At 35.7% G+C, this 24,057-nt stretch overlaps 1 protein-coding gene across 7 annotated transcripts in view; it reads right to left on the reverse strand.

The window, feature by feature from the left end:
• Positions 1-24,057, reverse strand: part of RPGRIP1L (RPGRIP1 like) — a 42,944-nt gene that overhangs the window by 15,322 nt on the left and 3,565 nt on the right. For 4 of the 7 annotated variants that reach the window (XR_009419484.1, XM_059482884.1, XM_059482885.1 and 1 more), the window contains 12 exons: positions 20,610-20,908; positions 19,330-19,429; positions 17,791-17,934; positions 16,473-16,578; positions 13,749-13,895; positions 12,512-12,585; positions 8,014-8,153; positions 5,667-5,773; positions 4,014-4,193; positions 3,238-3,355; positions 1,634-2,086; positions 530-684 (listed from right to left, as the gene is read on the reverse strand). Coding sequence is in view for 6 of the 7 variants with exons in the window: in XM_059482884.1 (XP_059338867.1) it covers positions 530-684; positions 1,634-2,086; positions 3,238-3,355; positions 4,014-4,193; positions 5,667-5,773; positions 8,014-8,153; positions 12,512-12,585; positions 13,749-13,895; positions 16,473-16,578; positions 17,791-17,934; positions 19,330-19,429; positions 20,610-20,908 (2,023 nt within the window). In the remaining variant the exon portion in view is untranslated. Of the gene's footprint in view, positions 1-529; positions 685-1,633; positions 2,087-3,237; positions 3,356-4,013; positions 4,194-5,666; positions 5,774-8,013; positions 8,154-12,511; positions 12,586-13,748; positions 13,896-16,472; positions 16,579-17,790; positions 17,935-18,211; positions 19,430-20,609; positions 20,909-24,057 lie in introns of those variants that run through there. The other 3 variants (XM_059482888.1, XM_059482887.1, XM_059482889.1) reach the window with 3 other exon arrangements.

Raw genomic sequence — 24,057 nt, forward strand, 5'->3', positions numbered from 1 at the left:
CTGGCCTCAGACACTTCCAGGGATGGGGAAACCCCAGCTTCTCTGGGCAACCTGTCCCACTTGAAGAATGGCTGGAGTAGTGTCAGCAGAGGGACAGGCTGGACATCAAGAACAGGTTCTCTGCACAGAGGGTGGTTGGGCACTGAACAAGCTCCCCAGGGAATGGTTATGGTCCCAAGGCTGCCAGAGCTCTGGGAACATTTGGACAATTAGGATTGTCCCAATTTGCATTTGGAGCATTTGGGATTGTTGAGTTGTCTGTGCAGGGCCAGGAGGTCAACTCATTCATTCTGATGTGTGCCTTCTAATTCAGCCTATTCTATGATTCTGTGAAGAATTTCTGCCTTCTAACCTAAATCAACTTTCCTTGAATTTGAAGTCATTCCCCCTTGTCCTGTGCTCTTGTAAAAAGCCTCTCTCCAGCCTTCTTGTAGGCTTCCTTAGATACTGGAGGGCTGCAATTAGGTCACCCTGAAGCTTCTCTTCTCCATGAAGTAATTCTCTCTGTCAAGTACAGACCCAAACATACCTTGGATGGTTGTTCATGCTTCCTAAAACTGGGCATTATCCCATATCCCAGAATCTTTGACCTCTGTTTGTAGGGAAGAATAGCTTGGTCCATAGGAACTTGCAACCTGATCCAGTATTCTACAGTACCATAATTTTGAATGTGTCCTGCTTTTCCTAAGGAATAAATAGAGGATTGCAATAATTTTCTTTTCAACATTGAGGTATGTTACTTAAAAGCTAGGAAAAACCAGAAATGCAAGATTTATAGAACAGCCACAAATTAAAGATTGTGCCTATGCATTACACCAGTGCTTGTGGTGTGACATCTGTAGTTCATCTTAGAAATAGAAACAATTCCTCAGGCTCCCACTGTATGATCCAAAATCAAAACATAGCCATTTTCCCCTACTTATATATTTGGTATGCAATTCAAATTACTGGCAAAGGTACCACTGTACAATGTCTTATTAAACCAGATTCTCTACAACAGTAGGCAGTTAAGAGGTCACTGAATATGCTGATCTGACAAAATGTTTCTAGAAGAAAAAGTAAGCTGCAAAGAACATTCAAGACATCTTACAAGTGTCTTGTCCAGGATACCTTAATATTATTTTAATATAATGAATATGAATTTGCCTAAAACAATCCACAAAATGTAAATAAACACCCTCCTAGATTATGCTACTATATATATTATTAATCATAATCACCATAATTTGTACCTTTTTCACTATTATATGGCAAACTTTGTATTACCAGTTTAGATTTAACCATTTCTTCCTTTGTTTATGATAAGGAAAGAGAGGATATACTTATGACATTTAGCCCAGATACAAAGCATTGATGGGCAAAGTGGGGTGCCTCCTTTTTTGGGTTTTTTCCCTCTTGCCCTGGGGCTATATGCCATTATGGGCAAAATTGTACCCATTCCGGCTTTCCACAAATGTTGGCAGAACCACAAAAACATGCTGCACATCCAACAGAAAATAGCATTCTTGTATAAACATATTTTTTCTTTTGAAATAGTAATGCACAAATTCATTTTTGGTCAAATATGCATTATTTATCACTTGGAATATAGTGACACCTAATCAAACAGAATACTTTGTGAGATCTTAAATACCAACTAAATTTGCTGTGTTGTAGATCTTGCCTTCCTTTTCCAAGATTTCCTGGAACTTAAGCTGACAAGAAGCAATTGTTTCATAATCTATGCCATACGCACGATGAACCTCCAGTGTGATGCTGTTTTCCTGTATATAGTGAAAGAAGCTATCATCAGACTGCACAAGAAACTGAGAAGTGAAGTCATATGATGGGGTCTTCCCATGAACTACTGGGGTTATCTGAAGTTCAAAGTCATAGAATGCGTAAGTACAAAAGGTTGCAGGTTCCCAGTCACCAAAAGTGTGCATAGCTTCAGAAGAGAAGATCACTTTGCTGATATGAATTTCAAAAAGGTTCTCTCCTCTTTCTAAATGAACAGTTTCAACAAATCCACCCACTGGATCATTCAGCAATACTTCTTGTCTGGACTTAAGTGGTTTTGTATCATACACAATGTCTCCTAGTTGGGCTGCAACAGATAAAATAGAGTTTATAATATGATTGTCTTTTTAAAAACTCAAATACAATTAATGACTGAGAAGAAAGGATGAAAGTATAATTCAATTATATTAACAATGTTACTTTCATAAAGGCATTATAAAAAATAATTCATACACTGAATGCCCACTGAGCACACTGGCAACAATCAAGAATACTTCCTCAATGGATCTGCCTCAGTACGCATAGACACAGGCCTCTAACAGTTATTATCAGGTTATAAGGGAGTGAAAAAGGTAAAATTCAGAAGTCTTATGCAATATTCAAAGTAAGTATCACTATACAAATGTAGCAGAGATTTAAGATACACATTTTAGTAGGGTTGATCTAAATTTGCCAGGGAAAGAAATAATACATCTGACTTTTAATATATGTTACATCTTGAGTGGATAGAACTATCAGCAAAGACCATCACATGTTTCCCAGCTTCAGGTGATGAGTGGTTAAAAAGTGATTAACACAGGTCGGATGGGGCTCTGAGGAGTCTTCTAGTGGAAGGTGTCCTGGCCCTGGAATGGGTTTGGAATAAGATGGATTCCAGCCCAAGCCATTCTGGAATTGTATGATTCTAAGAAATCAAAATACATGCTTACAGAATTAGGACATAAACCATGATGCAATAGATGCAACTTGGAGACAAAATGTGAAAATTGTTTCAACATCAAAGTTTGTAAAATATCCTATTTGAAGCTTTCTATGCATCTTTTACACAGTGAAGCCCAAAAAAAAAACCTTGAAATTCATCCTGTTTGAATACTATGTCAATATATTATACCAAGACTTGGGGGATTTTAGTAACACAAAGTGATTCTGCAATGATAGTACTGTAAAGTAAAAGGTTGACCATAAAAGTATGATTTATTAAAAAAAACAAGTTTGGTAATTTTATTCTTATTCAGCAATAGCTGCAATATAAAAACCAGTTTGTTGGATTTGGTTTAATTATTAACTGTCATTTAAGTCAATGAAAATTAGCTGGAATAGGAATCTTTCCATGAAAGAACTGACCTTTCTAGTAGTTTTAGGAATGGAAAAGTGCTTCACCTGGAGAATAAATTGAAAACAGTAATTTGGAAGAGATAAAATATAAAAAAATTAGTGAAGAATATAATTTAAAGATACCTTCTAGTTTTCTGATACGTGCAGCTCTAATATCGAGAAGATGGGTATACTGTTCCAATTTTAACTCATAATCTTTCTGTAGATTTTCCATCTTTCTTGTCATTGTTTCTACTTCAGTCTGAAAAACAATTGCATGTAAAAAGAACTTCTTAGAATTGTCTGTACTGATGTTGTAAATGCTTTTGGGTACAAGTTAAAATACAATTAGATTTGAGGAAAGAACATTTAGAGTATGCAAAAATAGCAGTTTTTTACTTATCAATACAACAAATCAGTTCTAATGTCAGCAAAATCTAAAAACATCAACAGGAAAAACAGAGTAGCTTTTATTTAGGACAATATACCTAACAGTTTCTTTAATGATTTTGTTATTTTAAATGCTAATTAATTAAATGAAAAGTCAAAATATGATCTGCACTACTCCAACAGTGGAAGCAGAAAGAAGACAGTGAAAGCAGAGTGGAGGTATGGAAAAGGAAGCTTATTTGATAAGCACATTTTCTTGTGAAGACCTGGTAGAAGCTCAGAGATAACGCTCAGAGACAAGGAACAGTCTGAGGGTTAAGGGCAGGATAAGCTAAAAGACTACAATTTAGTCACTTGGATCTCACATTTTTTAAACAATATCTTAAGCAACAACAGATTTTATGTTTGGTTCCCTATGCACAGACTGGCTTTGTTGCTGAATTTGCAAGTTTTAATTATTACAAGTGTTAGAGCTACAAAGGTTAAAATGTTATTATCAGGTTATTTCCCACTGTGAGTAGATTTAGTACCTGGTAATTTTTGCTAATTTTATGCTGCACAAGTAACAAATTCCTTGTCTTTTCAAGTTCTTGCACAGTTTCCACATGTGTTAACTGCAGCTCCTGCATGGAGTATTCTACATCTTTATGGATATCATCTTCCACTTTTTCCAAGAACAGAAGGTCCACATTCTTTTGTTGCTTTCTATCCTGGAGTACATTAGAAAAATTACAAGAAAATAATTTTGCAAAAGATTTGCATGCATTTGTGCATGGCTTAATGCAACACTGGCATGTACTCTTGGTACAACAGTAAGGCAGTAAGCAGAACTTTATAAACTTTAAGCACATAGTAACACAAAAATAGGAATGAGGTAGACTAGAATGTGTCAGGATTGTTTTCAGCAATGTAATTTCACAATTATCAGGAACCAATTAAAATGTATCAGATATTCAGAAGCAATCACTCCTGTCAATCCAATGAAAATACAAACAGATATATCTGCCTTTCTCATAATTAATAATCCTGCCTCCATAAATATACCTGAATTATTATTCTCAAGTCTACATTCCTTCTGTTATTAATACTGGGGAGCTAGTTTTCATTGAGGTTTTCTGTATTTTTGGGTTTTTTTTTAAATTATCATTATATAATCATCATTACAGTAAACACTTCCTCAAGAAAATGAAACATAAATTACCCAAACAGTGTAAACATTGCAAAATTATTTGTTCACTGATTTCTTCCTCTCATTCCATTTTTAATTTATGCAAAAGAAAAAAGAATAGAGTATTTTCTGAGTATTTTTGTTTTTCTGTTTAATAATCAAAGATAAGTTCCTAAGGTAAGTTCCTCTGGTACTGCTATACTGCATACTGGAATTTCCATGCTTATGGTATACTTGCATCAATTACAGAATTCATAAACAAAATCAGTTTTAGTAAACATTATAGGGATCACAAGATGCTGTGATAAGTCATTTAAGTGAGAGAAGAGAGAACCTAAGTTTTTTTTAAATGGCTGTGAATCTGATTTAATTCTCCTTTGTTATTATAATGAACTATTTACATAAATTAAGATTTAATTCTGGCAATCTTTTCATCTTCCCTTCTGATTAACTGTAACTAAAAAATGACAAGACGAGTAGTTAATGCCTCATTTGAGCTTGAGGTATTAACTACTGAAAGATGCTCAAATAATTCAGCCCTTGAAAATTCCAGGTGTGTAGAAAGCATACAATGGTCAGCCAAGGGTTTAACAAAAGAAAAAAAAAACCCAACAAAACCAACAAACACACCTTGCACAAATGAGAAAATAGGAGAATGCAAAATATGGAATTCTAGAATGGTTTGGGTTGAAAGGGATCCTAAATATTATCTAGTTCCAACCCCACATTCTTTGTAAGATACCTTTATAAGTAATAGGGTTTAATTGAATTCTGCCACACCAACACCACATTCCTGAACTTTAATGGAAAGGTGTTACCAGATGTGAATTGAAGAAATACATTCAGAATAACAAGATACATTCTCACTAGACATGATATTTTGCTTGATAGCATGAATAAATAAACACTTACTTTTCTATATTTGACTAGAAGAAAGTATCAAGAAGTATCTGCACTATGCATAAAACATAGAGGGTTTTTTTTCCCTCCTATTTGAAACAAAAATACAGTTTACCTTGGTTAAACACTTCACTTGATTTTTCAGATCATCTAGTTGCTGTTTTTGTTCCAGGTAGCGCAACTGCAGGTCTTTGTTGTCTTGCATCAGCTTTTCCTTTTGGTCTTGATATAGAAGAACAAAATATTACACTTAATTCAACATAGTTAAAAAAATTGCAAACTTGATTTTTTCATATTCATATATGCATGAAAATTTCATTGCAAAATGCAGAAACTAATGTATTTTGTATGGGGAAATATTTGTTTCCTTGTTCTGGTTAGGATAGGGTTAATTTTTCCAAGACGTCAACTTTTACTGATACAATCAATACTTCTCTATTAAGACAATAAAAAAAATTGTACTTATTAAATAGTATACTCTGTAGAACAGTACTATAAATAAGAACAACAAATGCAGCAATTAATGAGATTTTATTAATGTAAAATAAAAAGTACCTAGACATAACTAAGTAAATATATACACTGTATGAATTTATGAGTGACAACAATCCTTGCTATAGGAATTGTTTCAACTTAGATTTTGTATTAGCCTATTTCAGTCTTTTAAAACCTGAATGAAACACTACTGTTAGTAAGCTTCAATGAAGATGAACCAAACAGCTATTGTAATTTATGGCTGAGAATCTGGGAAATACTGGTAAGACAAGAAACACAATGTCTAAGGGAAATGAGGCTGGTGGAAGGGTGATCTAGCTTCTTTAAGTACTATATTAAAAAAAACCCAGAAAACATAGTTAGAGTCTTGCTCTATTTTCTATCTAAATACATTTCTTTCAAGTATTACAAGTATTACAAACATTATGATGTTATGGCCAGAAAAATACTACTAAAACAATCAGATCAAATTACAGGATTATTGTAAAAAGGATATACAGAAGGAGGACACAGAAAATGTCAAGATGATGTTGGTCTCCTGTAACATTAAGAATTTTCAAGGCTTCATTTATTTTACCATCTTTCTTAGACATGGAAAAGCTTAGAAAAAAGACTCATATGCCAAACTACAAAGGCTAGACAAAACATTATTTCTAGACTAGTTCTAGGCAGTACTTTAATACAAGCGTTAATTTCAATTCTTGTATTGAACTTTAAAGAGGAATGAGTAGCAAAGTCAGATACTCTGAAATATGTGACTGAAGAAAGTTATACTGCCTATGTTTGGTTAAAGACGGAGCTGTAATCAAATCCTATATACAGAGGCCTAGAAGGATATTAGAACATCTACTCCAGCTGCAGAAAGTCAATTAAATAGAAATCAGAAGTGTAGTACTCCAGTGTTTCAGTTTAGGAGTACAACAAGCTACCTGGGGAAGGGATGGTAAACACCTGACAGTTGAACATGATGGCCACAGGAAGGAGAGAAGATGGAATGCCAGGTTTTTCATAATCATGCTACAAATAACAACTGTTAGTATGTCATAACTTCATAATAACGTAGCTTAAGGCATCTTTATTTTAGTATCAATTAAGGCTAATTTTGCAAATGCTTACTGTGATCAAATAAAATATTTAAATATTCAATCTGGTATGTGAAGTCAGCAGAGCTACTGAGAATCCTAATGGTACGCATGTGCTGAACTCAACCCATTATCATAAGAATTATTCACAACAAGTTGGCCCACTTCATTCCATGAATTGTTCACAGAAATACACCTCTTAAAAATACACATTTGAAGAATCAACTCTAAACTAACTATCTTCACTTTCTGTCTGTGCTTGTCTTTTGTAAACTTCATATTGCTACAGTAAACAGTGCTGAGATTAAAATAAAGATTGCAAGGTCAGTATTCACTAAGAAGTTGTCTTACAGCATGACGAAAACACGTATGAAATAATCTGTTCATTAGATTAAAAGACAACTGTTATTTTAAATGTACAATGCTGTAAATAAAAATTAGTATATACTGAAAATAAAAACAAATCTGAATTAATGAAGGACAAACATTGCCAAGGGGCTATATGGGCTTCACATAGCTTTGTACAGTGAACAGAATAGTGGTTTATAATTTGAGAGAGACTGTCAGAAGGGTCTCTTTTCCACAAGAACTTTCAGTGTAGAGAAGAAAAGAAATACTGAATAAAGAGTAAATACGAAAACCCAACAGATGAAGAATAAATGCAGCTGAAATTATATGAGCCTCATTCAGCTCATATTCTGTATTGGGTCATATTTTGCACTTAATAAATAGTCATAACTTAGGTATATTTAGCAAATGTATACTTAAAATGCAGCTTTGAAAACACCAGCAACAGAGATTCCACTTTTCTGGGCAGTACATCTCAACTCCAACATGGGTATACTCTCACATTTTGAGAAAATACTAGTTTTCTCAGAAATATACCTCTTTCTACTTTGATCTTGTCAAGGATTTCATTTTTGTCTGCTAGATCATTTTTGATAGCTGCCTCTAGTTTAGCAATTTGCAGTTTCAGTTGCTGTTCCTTTGATTTCCATTGCTGTTCATGGGGCAGACTGAAGACACTGCAATAAAACATATATGAAAAACTTTTAGAAATCAGCTTCAGCAGAAAACAATCAAGGAGAAAACCTTTTAGCACCACAGAGACCACTGTGGCTGAGGAATCATGTAAACATGTTGGTCGGCTGCTCTTGAAACCCAGGTGGCTCTCTCAGGATGGAATTAAAAACCATAAAAGATTTGTGGGATGAGCAAAGGAACTGACCTTAATTTACAGCTCCAAAGTTAAAAAAAGTTGGTAGCATGCAACATTTGTGGGACTAGGAAAACAACTGAGATTCATATCTCAGAATAATCCACAACAGCAACATTCAGCAAGGGACAACTACAAAACTAGGGGTTTTTTGTGTACAAACCCTCTTAATGTAGAGAACTGGAATCATCCACCTGATTTCTTTAAAATTTGTGAGACATGCAGAACCTCAAGTCAGTTGCCTGGTCAAAGAAATATTGACCACAAAGTGACAACAGTTTTCTCATACTCTAAAACAATTCTGCTACTGCTTAAGAAGTGCATATAAAGTAATCTTTCTCCTACTTGAAGAAATAAAAAAAAAAGTGGGAGAAGAAATTAGAAAAACTATTTTGCCTTTAACATTATTTGCTTGTAAACTGCCAATCTACTTGCAAGGACTGCAGGGGTACAGAATCAGAACTGCTGAAACCATAACAAAATGTGTAACTCAGACTGAAATAAAAGTAATTATATTATGTAATTTACAGTATAATTCCTTGCAGGTAAAAAGAAAAAGCAATGTAATGTGCTTTCTTAGCCAGTGAGTACTATGCTCTTCATATTACTGTTGCTCAACTCTTGCATTCTTATTGACTGGAAAAATGTCCACCTTAACAAATCATAGACCAGTTTTATTCATTTACACATTCTGTGAAAAATCATAAACTATGGGGTCTTCTTTAAACAAAGGTATCAGTTCCTCAACTCTTTCCTTTGCAGAAGCTCACCAGTTAACAAATATTATATTTTATATACATAAATGTATTAAAAAATCTTCTGGAATCTATTTTGCAGCCCATCTCTCCCAGACATCTATGCAACAAGCCTCAAAAAAAAAAAAAAAAGAAAAAAAAAAAAGAAAAAAAAAAGAAAGAATTGTTGCAGAAGGGACAGCCCACAGAGCCCTGTAGACTGTACCTGTAGACTCAAAGAGAATGCCTGCTCTGATGGGTGACTACATTCAGTGATTCTGAGTACTTGTAAGTGCAGTTACATCAAAAATATTTCAAGAATGACCTTAAAGGAGAAAAAAAAAACTATAAGAGCATGAATTGTAGACTCTGATTTATATGGAAGGGTCTTCTTAAAAACTGTTTTATTTCCCAGTATTTTGTCATTTCTTCATAGTATACCTAAACTCTTTAATACATTTCTCCAGGCACAGAACATCTTACACCTTGACAGATTATCTTTTACAGCATGCATGAACTTATGGAATACTTCTAAGTCCTGCAGTAAAATAACAATAATATTTTACTCTCCTATAATTTTGAAGATAATATGCAGGGAATATAATGCACTGCACCCACTATCATTCCATAATACTGTCTAGGTATAGAAAAGATACAGTGTGTTCTCTAACTGCTTAAAGTCTCATTGGTCCCATAAGGAAAGAACAAAGCATATCAAAAAAGGTATCAAATACCCTTAGTTTTCACACTTCTGAAAGTGTTTTCACATTTCAGTGACAACTGTATGTGCATTTGCTAGCTTTGGGTACAATAATTTCACATAAAGATGTGGCTACATCTATTCCAGTTTTTTGGAAGACTATACTGTCAGAGAAACCATAAAGAGTTACTATGATGGCAGTTCAAGATCTCAGTATTTAAATGAAGAAGATTTCAGAAGACAGATTTCCTCCAAGCCTATGTAATGCTAATGATTACATTTAAAGTCTGATGTTTAATGATTATGCTTAATGTAATGTTTTAGTTTGAATTGAGTCCACTTGTGTTGTTTTTTCGTTTGAATTTAAGATTCACATGGAAAATCTGTCACATCTACGGTATTTCATCAGAGTAAAAGCCATGTGAATAAACTATAATGGTCAACTACACTGGGCACTGTTTCTTTTGAAAAAATTTAGGCATTTTCAGGTTGGCATTACAAGGTCATATGAAAACCATCTTCCAAACCCTTTATCAAAATGTATTGTTTTCTTGGACAAAGAGTAAGTAATAAGAGTCAACTGACAAATTCATACTTGTTCTTTGCAAACTTTACAGGTGCAGTTCTGCAGTCTTGTCTTTGGCAAAATTGCTATCAACTTCCCAAAATTAACATCAGCAAAGGATGGATTTGTGCGTCTTTTCCTCTATTAAAAAGATTTATTAATGATCTAGCACCTGTGGGCACTTCCTACCCACCACTAGCAAAAAGTAAGCTGCAGTAGAGTTCCATTGTGAAAATAAGAAACTGGAAAAGCTAGCCATTAAACAGTGGTTATAATGAAATTATCAATTTCTCTAATTTCTTGTTAATCAATGTGCTGGTTTTGGCTGAGGCACAGGTACTTTTTGTTCCTAGTGGTTGGTATGGGGCTGTGTTTTGGATTTGTGCTGAACATAGTGATGATAATACAGAGATGCTTTTGTTACTGCTGAGCAGGGCTTGGAGATAACCAAGGCCTTTTCTGGTGTTCAAACTGCTGTCCTGGGGAAAGGGCTGGGGGAGTCTGGGAAACTGGGAGGTGACACAGCTGGGAGAACAGATCAAAGGAATATTTTCTAGTAGTTAAAGTGAGAAGAAGGAGGAGAAAGGGAGGACATTTGGTGTGATGGTGTTTGCCCTCTGAAGTAACTGTAAGGTGTGATGGGGCCCTGAAGGTGTGAAACAACTGCCTGCCCCTGGGAAGCCAGGAATTAATTCCTTGTTTTGCTTTCCCTATTAAACTGTCTTTATCTCACTGCACAGTTTTTCTAGCTTTTACTCTTTAAATTCTCTCACCAGTCCACTGGTGGGGAAGTGAGCAAGGGCTGTGAGTGGCTTGGTGGCTGGCTGGAGTAAAACCACAATATGGAATGATGAAACATTAATCAACGTTTAAATGGGACTATATGAAAAGACAGATCATTTTAGATAAAAGAACAGCCATATTGTAGGTTACTACATAGTAACAGAAGCATATTTAAATTTATTTAAACATCTTAAATTCTCTATGACCTAAGTAGAACAGGAATATCATAAGTTGATTTCTCAGTAAGTGTTACTTTTCTGCATAATGATAAAAGAGAGAAAGAAATCCTAATCAGTTTCTTCAATCAAATTTTGGAGAAATCTACAACAATGAACTTAAGTGACAGACAACTGATCAACTGCCCCTATACAAATCTCTGAGTATCATGATAATACAACTGTTACATCTCATAAGTAAAAAAGTATTTTAAATTATTTGTACTCACCATTTTTCACTTCTATAATTTTTAATTTTACCACAAACAGTACAGGAAGTATAAGAAATATTGTAAGAATTCTAGAAACAAAAATTGGTATCACTCACATTGTATTTAGTCATTGGTATTTTTTTGACAGACATCACACTGACAAGCCAAACACTTTAATAGGAGAAATAATTTCAATATAAGAAAATATGTTAAGCATTTTACATACTTTCTGAGGCAGTCGTTAACTCTAAGACACCTCTCTTATTATGTAACCCTCTTTAGTGCAATAAAATCACAGTTTCACAATAAAGGAAAAGCTCATTTGAAGGTCATTTTTTTCTTTCATATGCTTGTGGCAATTGGCCAGAATTACTTATTTCTGTATCAGTAGTTATGAAATGATAGATATTAAAAAAGAAACAAACCACACCTCAAAAGTAATTAGTGGAAAAGCTAAATATCAGACTTTACACAGGTTCACTGTGAAGTGCTGGAAGAACTTTTATCCCACTGACAAAAATTCAAACACCTCTTTGTTAAAAAAAAACCCCAAGAAACAATCCCAAAACCCAAAATAAATCCAAATTAATATCTCTACCTAGAAGTATCCTTCTTTCAACAATAACTTTAAAGAAAATAATGAGAAGTTCAACTAAAAATTCTTTCATTTATGTTCAAAATAAAGTAACTCCTACTTATTTTTAATTTCGTTTTTAAAAGTAGTGTCCTATTGTTTCAAGAGTATTAGAACAAGTTGGTCCATTTAAACAGGGCAGATGAAATACAGGCACAGTACCATGAATGTTTCCATATACACTTACTGATATGATAAACTGGAGCACAAACATATTTACATGTGTGCACAAACACTCAATAGCCATATTCCAGCACTTAGTGTATGAAGTCCTACTCAACAGGACAGGAACCTAATTTTTTATATACAGAATCCATAACTTACCTGTTATGCAGCTTATCATAGTTTTCCTTCAACAGTTTGTTCTCATTTTCTAGATCATTTATTCTTTCCTGTAACTAAAATGAAGAAGGAAGTTTTTTTTGATGCACAGCACAAAAGCAGATTACAATGAATGTGTGAAGACAGATAGTTAATTATTTGTAGGCATTGTCAAGCTATTATTTGTTCTTTTTATACAAAATCAGCATCACAGAATATTCTGCGTTGGAAGGGATACAAGGATCATCAAGTCCAATTAAAATGAATTGCCCATTTGGTGATGAAAACCACAACCTTGGCAGTATTAGCATCCTGCTCTAATCAAAAGAGCCAATCTCAGGGTATACATGCAAAATAATATAAAAATCTAAACGTCTAAGTGTATTACTGACATGTTAAACAACACATTCTTGCTTTCAAAACATTCACTAAAGCAAGACATAACTTGAAAGCTATGAGATAGCAAGAAGATACCTTCATGCATTACAACAGTTTAAAGGTTTGGAGGAACTATCTTTGAGTTACTTCTTGGTAAACCTGGTTCATGCAAATACATTTAAAATAGGTAAACCAGGTGGTGAAACTAAATTTAGTACAAAATGTAACAGAAAAACAAGTAAGACTGCAGACTCTTACTCCTCATGCATTGAAGAGAATGAGAAATAAACCACTTGATTTTTAGCCCTAAGTGTGGATGACATCCATAGAGAGCCTCTAGACACAGAAACAGAAGTAACTGATTTGAACTGCTAAATCAGATATAACACTATAGTATACTGGAATTAAATCAGTACACTATAGTGTTATATCTGATTTAGCAGTTCAAATCAGTTGAAAGAATACTAATCAGGTTGAAAGAATACTAAAAAAATATTACCAATAAATTAAGTATCATTTTCTTTCAGTTAACAAACCACTTGTTCTCTATCAGAATTGACATGGAATCTTATACCTTAACCTCAACTATTGTCCAAACACTGGTGCAGCGACTATGCGGCACAGGGATCAAGTGTGGTTGATTTTCTACCAAATGCAAAGCAGCAGCAGCCACTGTCTTTTTCTCTTTAATGGGATAAAAGTATATATATCAGTAGTATATATATATATCACCATGTCAGTCTTCTAAATGTATTTGAAACATCTATTCACATTTTCACAATTAAAAGGTATCTCATCATTAACTCTTCCCTTATCTGTATGTACTTCAAGTAGATTCAAGATCTCCTGAACACAATCTCACCTCTTCTGTCCTTCTGTTTGAAATAGTTACTGTCTGCAATTCTTTTTGAAGATGAAAGCACTTTAACCGCTCCTCTTTAAGCTGAACATTCAGTTCATCACCTTTTGCTAATAAAGCATCATGGTTGGTCTTCAAGTTCTTTAGGTTCTGTGAAAAGGAAGGAAGGAATATCAAAATCAGACCTTGTAGAATGTTCCCACACTGTGTATTTCAACACGGGGCTCTCAAGGTGCTATTGAGTAGATGTTCTCAATGTGATCAGCAAGACACGTTCTTGAACTAAGTAACTAAAAGTAACTTTCACTTCCCACGGCCCACAGAAGGTGACCTGGTTGCCCTCATGAATTATCAAACCCTCGGTTTCCTCATGATGAAAATGACAAAGAAATAAATCTGTAAAGCAATTAAAAGATTTTGCAGAGCTTACAGTGGTTGTACATGCTAACCAAAAACCACTGCCGCAGCAAGCAGAAATCAATGTCATCCACATATATGTTAATCACAGAGCTTGCCACAGCTCTCTTAACCCTTATATTTACATATACATATATACACACACATACAAATCTTTATACTTGTAGATACACATATACACACAATTGTAGATATATGATTCTTTTGCAACCCTCATGCATTCAGCTCTATTTCCCAGCTAGAAGAACTTTAATAAGGGACTTCTGATTTATATCATATTTTCATTTACTTTGATGGCACATTTAACCAACTTTAAAATTAAATGGAGGATGCCAATAGAGCCTCTATTCCAGAATATTAGTTAATATTATACTGCCTACAATCCTGTAATTAGGCCTCATTCATTAAAAATTCACATGTAAATCACATTCAAATTACGATTTGAGAACAAAATAGTTGAAAACCCAATTTCCTGTTTCATAAAATAACTGGATGGTAATTTATGCCAAACACATATGTGAATATAGTTAATGTTTAATGCTTTTAGACAGAAAGAAGTTAGCTTCATTTTTTTCCATACAGCATTCCTACAAAGTAGTTAAATGGAGAAGCTAAATGTTAATCCTGTAAAAATTGTTTACATTCATATGCGGTCTGAACAGACTGGAAATTAACAAAAAACCTATGAAAAATCAGTCACCAACTTGATCTTCAGCTTTTTGTATTCACTTCCAGGAAGACAAAAATCACAAAGAATACGCAATATTAGCAGTCAGTCTAACAAAAAGAAATAGTTATTTTTATAGCTATTTTTATAAGTAGTTATTTATAGTTATAAACAGAGAGAATTTAAATTCTAGAGTAAACTCTCTCTATTTTAGCTTTCTTAAAGAGAAAGAAGACAAAATGCCATGTTAAACCTTTTCTCAGTTTGGCAGAGAAGATACAGGAGTTACACTGAAGAGGGGAAGGAGGCACAGCAAAATAAAATGCAGAAACAGGAAAACATGGCCAAAAAAAGGAATCAAAGAAAAATCTAATGGCACAAGTGTTATTTAGCATGCTAACAATAAGCACACAGGTGTTTTTAAGGATACTCAGTGCTTCCACTTCTTAAGGCTGGATACATAATAAAGCTCTATTGCAGGTAGGATTCCTCCTTACAGGAAGTCTCCCATTTCCAAGGTATTATCATAATACCTTTGTATGCATATGCAGTTTTCCATATACATAGAGGAAAAAAGCAGAAAAAAAGCGGTATAATTAAAACTTACAGAGATATTTTCATAAAATTGCTCTTTTTATAAGGAAAATTATTACTTAAAGTGGCCCTCTAAAATAATTTCCAAGAACATATGAGCAGAGGTTAAATCCTAACAGAAGAGCCAAACTGCCCAAACTTCAGCAAAGAGTAATAAAGTGGAGGGTGCTTGGTAGTCTTTTTTGATAAATCAGTACATCTAAGTCAAAGTCCTCTCTTTAAATGATCATGGATCTCTTTCCACAGCCAGACAACTCAGTTCATTCTTCATAATCGGCTTGGTATGACTTTGCAGATGAAATCACTAAGACCTGCTGGACCTTGCTGAAAAAAAGATTAAGACTAAAAATCCCTACTCCATCTGGAATAATTTGAGACAAATCTAGGATGTGGTTTATTAGATTATGATCCCAATATTATCAAGTAGATTGTGCCTGGGCTCATCTGACCCCTGCTGCTGGGCTAAAGGTGGCAACTGTGGTGTTTCACCTCAGAGACACCTTTGGCTGGCTGGGTGTTGCAGCCGGGCACTGAAACAAACCTAGGCTTGTAGCTCAGGTGGAAGGGCTTCACTTAAAGAGGAAAAGGAGACGGATTCTGCTGGAGGGTTTATATCCAGAGTTTTATTCCATGGTCATAGACATCTGAATCTTAGGTAACAGCTCCAACAGAATCCCGAGCACATGGTCGGGGCTCAATTTAAGCCTAGGGACAGGGGGAGGGGAAGGGACTGGTGAGCACCAACCACGTGGGAGGAGGAGGGTCTCAGAGGGACACATAGACAGGCCAAAGACCCCAGGCCTGAATTGCATCCTTTGAACTTAACCAACCACACTGAGTGCCTTGCTGGAATGTTTAAGACTGATTGACAACCCAGCAGGGGGCGAGGGGGAAGGGGAAGAGAGGTATTGCCACACCTGGGAAGGGACTGGGAAGTTTAAAACAGGAATTGTATTGACTTAGAATCAAGAACTGTGTATAATTTGTCTTCTGTTTAGCATGCTTATGTGATAAGAGCATAGAAATGTTACTCATCACATTGCAATTACCTCTTCAAGCTGGAGAAACTTTCCTTCCATTGCTGAAAGAGCATTGCTTTTCTCAGCCAGCTGTTTACGGACCTTGATCATTTCCACATTGTCCTGAATGTTTAGCCTTCAAAATTAAAAACAAATGCATCATAAACACATACTTCGAAGAAGATGTAGTGTATAATAGCCAAATTAATTTGTTCTTCTATAATTCACACTAGAGAGTTTAGGTAAATACACATTTTACTGTTTGATGACACAGCAACTTCAATCAATACATATACATCTTTGTTTATTGTATAAAACTGTATATGACAGAAAAAGAAAACAATCCTATGCCTAAAGAGATTGTTTTCCCTCTCTCCCGCCATCCAAAATATTTGGTGCCAGTAGAACACCATTTTGTGAAGTTTCCACCTATCAAACACTGCAAAGAAAATGAGAGCTAGCAATTTAGACTATAACATCTTAAGTCTGGTATTCAAACAAGCTGCCAGTGTGTTTTAATTACATGAAAATAATTTAATATCTATGCAGATATTCTTACAATTCTAAGATTAATTTGAGCCTGTACTGTTTATTAGAAAGGATGTTCAAAATCATTCAAAAATTTAAAAAATATTTACTTAAGTTTTTTTCCTTACTTCAAACAGTGCAACTAAACCCCATTATTTCTGCAAATATGAGAGGAGAAACCAGGGATTTTTATTAATATAAATTATGATAAAATCAGAATAGATTTTCAATATCTGAAAAGGCAATTTCTCTTCCAATATTTGTTTATTTTAGACACACAGGACAAATTGTCACAATGCCATGCTGGAGTGAGTGAGGGGGGCTACAAAGCTTCGACATCTGGAAAACACTTGAGTATGTGAATAAAGTAATGTTGCTCTCTAATACTAAAACAGTGTTAGAGACTTTCATTTATCTCAACATTTTCTGCAACAGCAGAGCAGAATTTTTCTACTATTTGTAGACTCCAAATTACTGAGTACTAGTGAACATTAAATTGTCCACTATGAACCCACACCTAAAATTTGATAAGAATTAAAGTGAAGGAAAAATAGGTGATTAAAATTTCATGACTTGAACTTCAACTGAACCTGTATCAGCTGGAAAAGAATTCTCCAAAATGGTAATTATGAACTTTTTTGTTTATTTATGAAAGAATATCATAACTTATCATTGTAACTATTTCCTTGCTTAGAATTATCCATGCTATTTGGCAAAACATTTTATGGCTTGGTTTCACCAATCGGACAAAAATTAGTAAGAAGTAACTTCCACAGCTACCTACAAACACTATGATATAACTCTTAATTTTTCACAACACCTTTGGCTTGCTGTACCCTGCTCTTTCAGCCGTAGGGTGGATTCTTCAATTTCCTTTTCTTTCCTTCTTAGTTGATTCCCAAGAATCTCTCTGGCACGGTCTAGTTCCTCAATTTGGTTCTTTTGGGACTCAATGACAGTCTCCCTGCAAGTACAAGCATCCTACATTCTAAAACCAGTTATAGATTTTTTCAAGGAAAAAAAAAAAAGAATACTCAAGTAAGCCAAACTTTTAAGTGTTCAGCAAAATCTGTATTTCTTATTAACACACATTACAAGAGAGGCTAATGAGTTTAAATTTCTATTAAAGTGCAACACAAACTCTCAAAATAAATATTTCTGTGGACTGAATAATGCTTAGCAGAACCTCCCTAAGACGCTGTTCATGGTTTCTTATACTCTGTATTAGAAGTATCCTCCTTCTCATCCATTAGCACCAATGGTTTCTCAAAAGCAAAACACCATTACTAGCTATCAAAAAATTAGATCTTCAATGGATGGAGCACTGAAAGCAATTTTTAAGCTTTTATTCTGAAATGGAAAAATCTAAACCCCAAAAAAAGCAAAAAAGAAAACAAAATCAAAATATGGGTTTTGAACAGTGGAATTTATCCAATGAATGCATGAAAAAGTAATTTATAGGAATAGTTCCATACAATTGTTTATTATTCCAGTTAATCACTGCATTTATAAAATTTCAAGCACAAAATAAACGATTGCACATTAATCCATGTATTTCTAAACTTAGCTTGCCCATTAATTGTAAATTTAGCATTGCCAGAGAAGGTAATCGATAATCTGATTTGAGTAAATCACTGTGAAAATAAACTAACAGCTTTTAGAAAAACCAGGTTCTAAACATAATTCAGAGAAGAAAAATATTCTAATCAGACCTCAATATCTTTAAATTAAATGCTAACTACCTTTTCTATATAACACCTCTCTATTTCTCATGCTATCTCTACATCAAGGATGCTGCAAGGGTTTCCTAAACTTCAATTTCAATTGAAACGTGTAGATGAATTACAAACCACACTTCAAAATGCAAAAATGAATCAGAATAATTTTACATAACTATCCCAATACTGTGCTTTTTGTGCTTATCCATAAAATCTGTCTGCCTCTAGGAATGAAACTTAAATGCATCAGTGAAACACATTCACATAGTTACCACTTGCATGGTGGTGCACATTTTAGGACTTATGTCGGTAAAGATTTTGCAGCTAGGGTTCTTTCTTCTTTTGTCAGCTTTGACCCATAACAAACAAGGCAGGCATTGCATCCTAGCAAACAAAGCCTCACCACTGGAGACCAGTTTTAACTTGTAGCCAAATTCTTATGTACCTACATTTTGCATTCTAAATACTTCATTTCCTGTTTTCCTTAACATTCTGCATTGTTACCAGTGTTATTATTGTCAGAACCAACTGTTTTATTTTCTGAACTGAAAACTTCTTAGAATATATACTTTTTTTTTTCAAGAAAACCTTAAGTTCTAAGAGCTATAATGACAAAAAAAGAAGTAATATGAAAATCATACAAATTTCTGATTTCAGCTCTTGAATCCTCGAGCAGACTCTGTCCATATTTAGGAAGCACAAGATCAGGTGATCTCACTTCTAAACCTTGAAATCTCATTCCTGAATACAAAAGCAAAGATAAATTTTTGACTTGTTGAATGAGAAAGCTCTTAACAAGAGCTGTTGTGCTATCTTAATACAGCACAAATAATTGCAACTTCTATATAGATGTCAAAAGAAGTATTTTTACAACAAAATCACATAGAAATAATCATAATATGCACAACATAAGCTGCTGTAAAATCTGAAGGATGAGTGATGCCAAACAGTGTTAAAGCAAACTGTTAAAAACATGTCCTGAAAGATTTTGAGAAGACTTTACTTTCAAAGAGAACAGAGATCGTGTCTTCAAAGAAAATAAATATCAGTATTATTAGACAGGAACATGAACTTATAATCACTTTTTCTCATCATTTTCTCTGCAAAATCGCAAGAGACATTCACCCAGACATGCAATTGTTAGGACTGTATTTTAGTAGCAGTGCAGATAATTTCATTGTGTTGTTTAGAAGCATCCTAAGCCGATGGTAAAGAAAAGAAGTGAGAAATTAATTAAGGAAGAGTTATTACTTTAGGAGCAAATGCAATGGTTTCTCCACATTTTTCTCCTACTCTTAGCAAGAAGAAATTATCCAAGTTTTGTGGTGGGACCAAATACATTTCATTTCAAAGACAGCATTAAGGCAGCCATTCCTCAGTCCTCAGAACTGCATAACTTAGGTTTAAGGTACAATGATGCCAGCAGTTTCCCAAAATGCCTGAAAAACTTACCTACTATGCTGCATTAACTTGACCTATTTAGAATTTTGATCTTTACGTGTTTTTTCAAGGTACTGGTAATTGCGATATAGATATAGATATACAGATATAGATGCGCAGGTGTGTGTATACGCTTAGAAGTTTGGTTTTTTTTGTTTACTTTTGTTCAACTCAAGGTACTTCTTACATGACTGCACTCAAAGAAAGCAAGTATCTCCAGAACATCCATACCTGATTAGCTTTCCATGGTATTTTTAAATCAGCCAAACAAAAAGCAGATACAGGAAGCTCTAATTATTATTTGTAGAGTTTTCTTGTCTCTTAACACCTTAGAGACAGCTAAACTATCCTCATTTTTTCCAGGCATTTTATTTTTCAATAATTGCTCTGCATATTTTCTGATCTGCACTAAAAATGTTTTGAAATTCAGAATCATGGTTTCAAGTGCAATGAAAGAGCCAGCTGTTTTAATAAATTATACCCTTCTTGGTGTGCTCTGGCATGCCAGCAGTCTCACTCTCTTTTTTGAGACCAGTGTTCACACGAGATTGAACGGAGCTGTACGGACAAGGCCTATGGCCTTGAATCTGGAGCTGCTGTTTAGTTGAAATGAGTTTGTTGCGGAGGCTCTCATTTTGTTTCTCAAGCTCACAGACTTTTTCTCGCAAATGCTCAATCATTTCTTCCAGCTCCAGAGCCTGACCCAGCCGCTTGGGTCCAGAGCCAGCCTGGTCACATTTTCTTTTATCATTAACGAGCCGTATTAACTTGGTGGTCATTCTGGGGAAAACAATTCACAAAAAAGAAAAATAATGTGAAAAGTTAGCATAAAAAGTATTCCGTTGAAAGGAACATAACCACTGTGGAGACGTCAGCATAGGACCTTGATAATAAATTTCAAGTTTTGATATAACTATTGTTGCCTGGGACAAACTCCTTGAAGATAACTGATACCAGTGAGCAGCAACCTGCATTATAGCACTGACGAATAACAGTTTCCTAAGGCTAATCATTTAAGGTTAGTGAAGGAAGGACACCTTTACATTGTATTTTTACCTAAGTGGACTAAGTACACCCACCTGGTGTAAGTGGATCATGAGTGGTATTTCCTGTGCACAGAAACATAGGAACTGCCATTTGAAATAATGAAACAATTAATTTCATCTACAATCTTGTATTTGACAACAACCTGACAGAAAAGATGGAACTTATGTAATGCTGGTCAACTGGACAGTGGCTCACTGAATACTGAGTCAAAATAAAATAATGTTTTGTATTTTAAAGTATGAAATAGGCACTATTTTCAACTACCCTTTGATGAATTCATTAGCTCCTTGTGGGAATCCATAAAATCAGAGGGTTTTGGGAAAGCTGCAAAAAGCAGGCATCAGAGACAGCAGAACTATGATTAGAGCTAAGCAGTCACCGTAAGTTTGGTCAACAGAAAAATTATGTAAGAAGTAGAAAAGGACGAATAGAACAATGGTCTGTGTATTAACGCTTGTCTAGAATAACTCCCTAAGTTGCAGAAAAGTGTATCTAGCAAGATATTTGGAAGTTCTAAGCTTAATAATGGTGGTCTGTGCATTGTGCTTTAAGGCTTACAAGCAGGTATTGGATTTGAAATAAGCAAGCATTGTTTTAACCAAAGCTACATGTGCTTATAGTGGTTGGATGGAACTACTGTCAATATGCTTTTGCTTAGTGTCATTGGTCAAAAAAGTTTTAAAGTATGTTGTAACACTAAGTTCTTGGTCTGCTGCCTGGGATGTGAGCTGATGGCATCTTCCCATTGTCATAACCATGTAATGAGACTGATACTGGAAAATAAAACAGCTCAAGACACGTTCCCAGCAGTCCTGTCCTGTCTGTGATTTGTACATAGCCCCCGGCTGGCGATAGCTCCTCACCAGAAACTGGCTTAGATGCAGAAAGGCTTTGTTAACAATTAGCACAATGCAAACACAGAGTCACAGCATTCAGCCTTTCTGCAATATCGTAATGCTACAAACAGCTCTTCACAGTCCAGATCAGTTTGCCACCACACTAAGTCCTGGCAAAGATTAGCACACAAATCCTAGCATACTGAGTTTAATAATCAGCCTAAAGTTGCTTGTATATTTGTGGGTAAACTGGGTACTGTGCTCCCCATGCTATTTGGGACTTCTTCCCTGAAGTTATCTATTACGTTTAATATGCACATGTTTCATGGTGTCAGTGGCTGGAGACAGGGACAACACACATCCTGACGTCGATGTAGCAAAAGAGCGTGTTTATTCCTCAAGCCCCTCTTTATAAAGGGGTTTGAAAAACCCAGTCTGGAGAGCTCATTGGTCTGATCTTTGACACCGCCCAAGCTCCTGGACCAGTGAGACATCTGCAGCTTAGGATGGAATGTATTGGCTGAGGTTCCTGTCAGTCAACCCAGGGGCCAGGTTTATGGAGCCGGCAGGGCTTCTTATCTATAGCCAAATTAACTGCCCAGTACAAGCCAGCTTGTACTGTGACATAGTGTGACAGCTTGTCGTGGTTTGACCGGAAATGGGACATCTGGGATATGTTGTTTTTGCTGTAGTCACCAATGGGTGGTCGGATTTTAAGATGAGCACCTGGTTTGACCAGTGGGGTATTGTATCCGCCTCTTGAGACTACAAACCCAAGGAGTTAAAAGCAGGGCTCTTGTCCTTCAGAGCCCTCTTGGGATTTCCGGCGTGAAGGAATTGGGTCTTCCTCCCCTGGCCCAGTTGCTGGCTGGGCTGGGGGAGGGGAAAGCCACGTGGCCCATCTACGGTAGACCCGGATTCGGTGGAAGGGTGGGGGAGCATCGAGCGACCTGTTTATTCCCCCCCCCCTTTTTGGAGATGGAGAGAATGCAGCCTGTGCTGTTACTTTGAAACTTGATATCATGTGCTGGCAGCACGGCTGAGAGGAGAAGGGGGGGGCAGCGAGCAGCCCAGCCACCTGGGAGAGCTTTTAACCCTTGTGGATAGTGAGATCTTCACGGAACATTACCTTTCCTAGGAAAGGGATAAGAGTGGAAGATGAAGGAAGAAATAGGCCAGTAAGGGAGTCTGGCAGAGAGAAAGAGAGATGTTGAAGGAATGGAGGAAGATGGAGTGGCAGTTTTGCTGGACTCTTTTGTGTAGCCATGGACTGTTTCCTGGTGATACAGAGGCTGCATTGCAGGGGGAAGCGGAGGCTCGGAGCCAGGAGAGTTTGGTGTTGAGACCCCTCGGCCCCAGGGGGTATAGAAGAAATGGGGGGGACAAAGGTCCCAGAGGTGAAACTGTGCTCTGCTTGGAACGAGACGAGGCATCCTTAAAACGGTCCACCCTGAAAGCAGGCCTCTGCCTCATCCCATGCTTGGTGGTGAGAGCACCTTGGCATGGAAAGGAGATGTCACGAGATAGCAGGACTCCGGGCGGTGCTAATGTGACAAGAAGTCCATGGTACAAGGAAGGACTCCGTCTACTCTTCATGAGCTGAAGATTTGATTTTCTAAAGGGTGGTGCCAGACCGAGTGTGGATAATTTTGGGAAATGAATTGTACTGGGGATCTGGAGGAGGAGGGGGAAGTGTTTCCGTGTAGTTTTCATTCTCCTTGTGTTTTCTTTTTTTTGTGTGTGTAGTTTAGTAATTGTGTGTGTAGTTTAGTTAATAAACTTTTCTTTCTGTTTAAGTTGGAGCCTGCTTTGCTTATTTCCTGGTCACATCTCACAGCAGACCTCAGGGAGGAGGTATACTCATGGGGGCTTTGGCTTTGCCAGGCCCAAACCATAACACAGCTATCTACTGAATAAAGAAGTGATGATTATAAAGACATTTTAGTGCTAATTCACCAATAAAAAGCTAAATGCTATTCAACTTCTTGAAAGACAGACTGGGACAAAAAAGGGGCAGAATCTCTCTGGATAGACCATTCTGATTCT

The sequence above is a fragment of the Ammospiza nelsoni genome, chromosome 15 (assembly GCF_027579445.1).
Source record: "Ammospiza nelsoni isolate bAmmNel1 chromosome 15, bAmmNel1.pri, whole genome shotgun sequence".
Lineage (NCBI taxonomy): Eukaryota > Metazoa > Chordata > Aves > Passeriformes > Passerellidae > Ammospiza > Ammospiza nelsoni.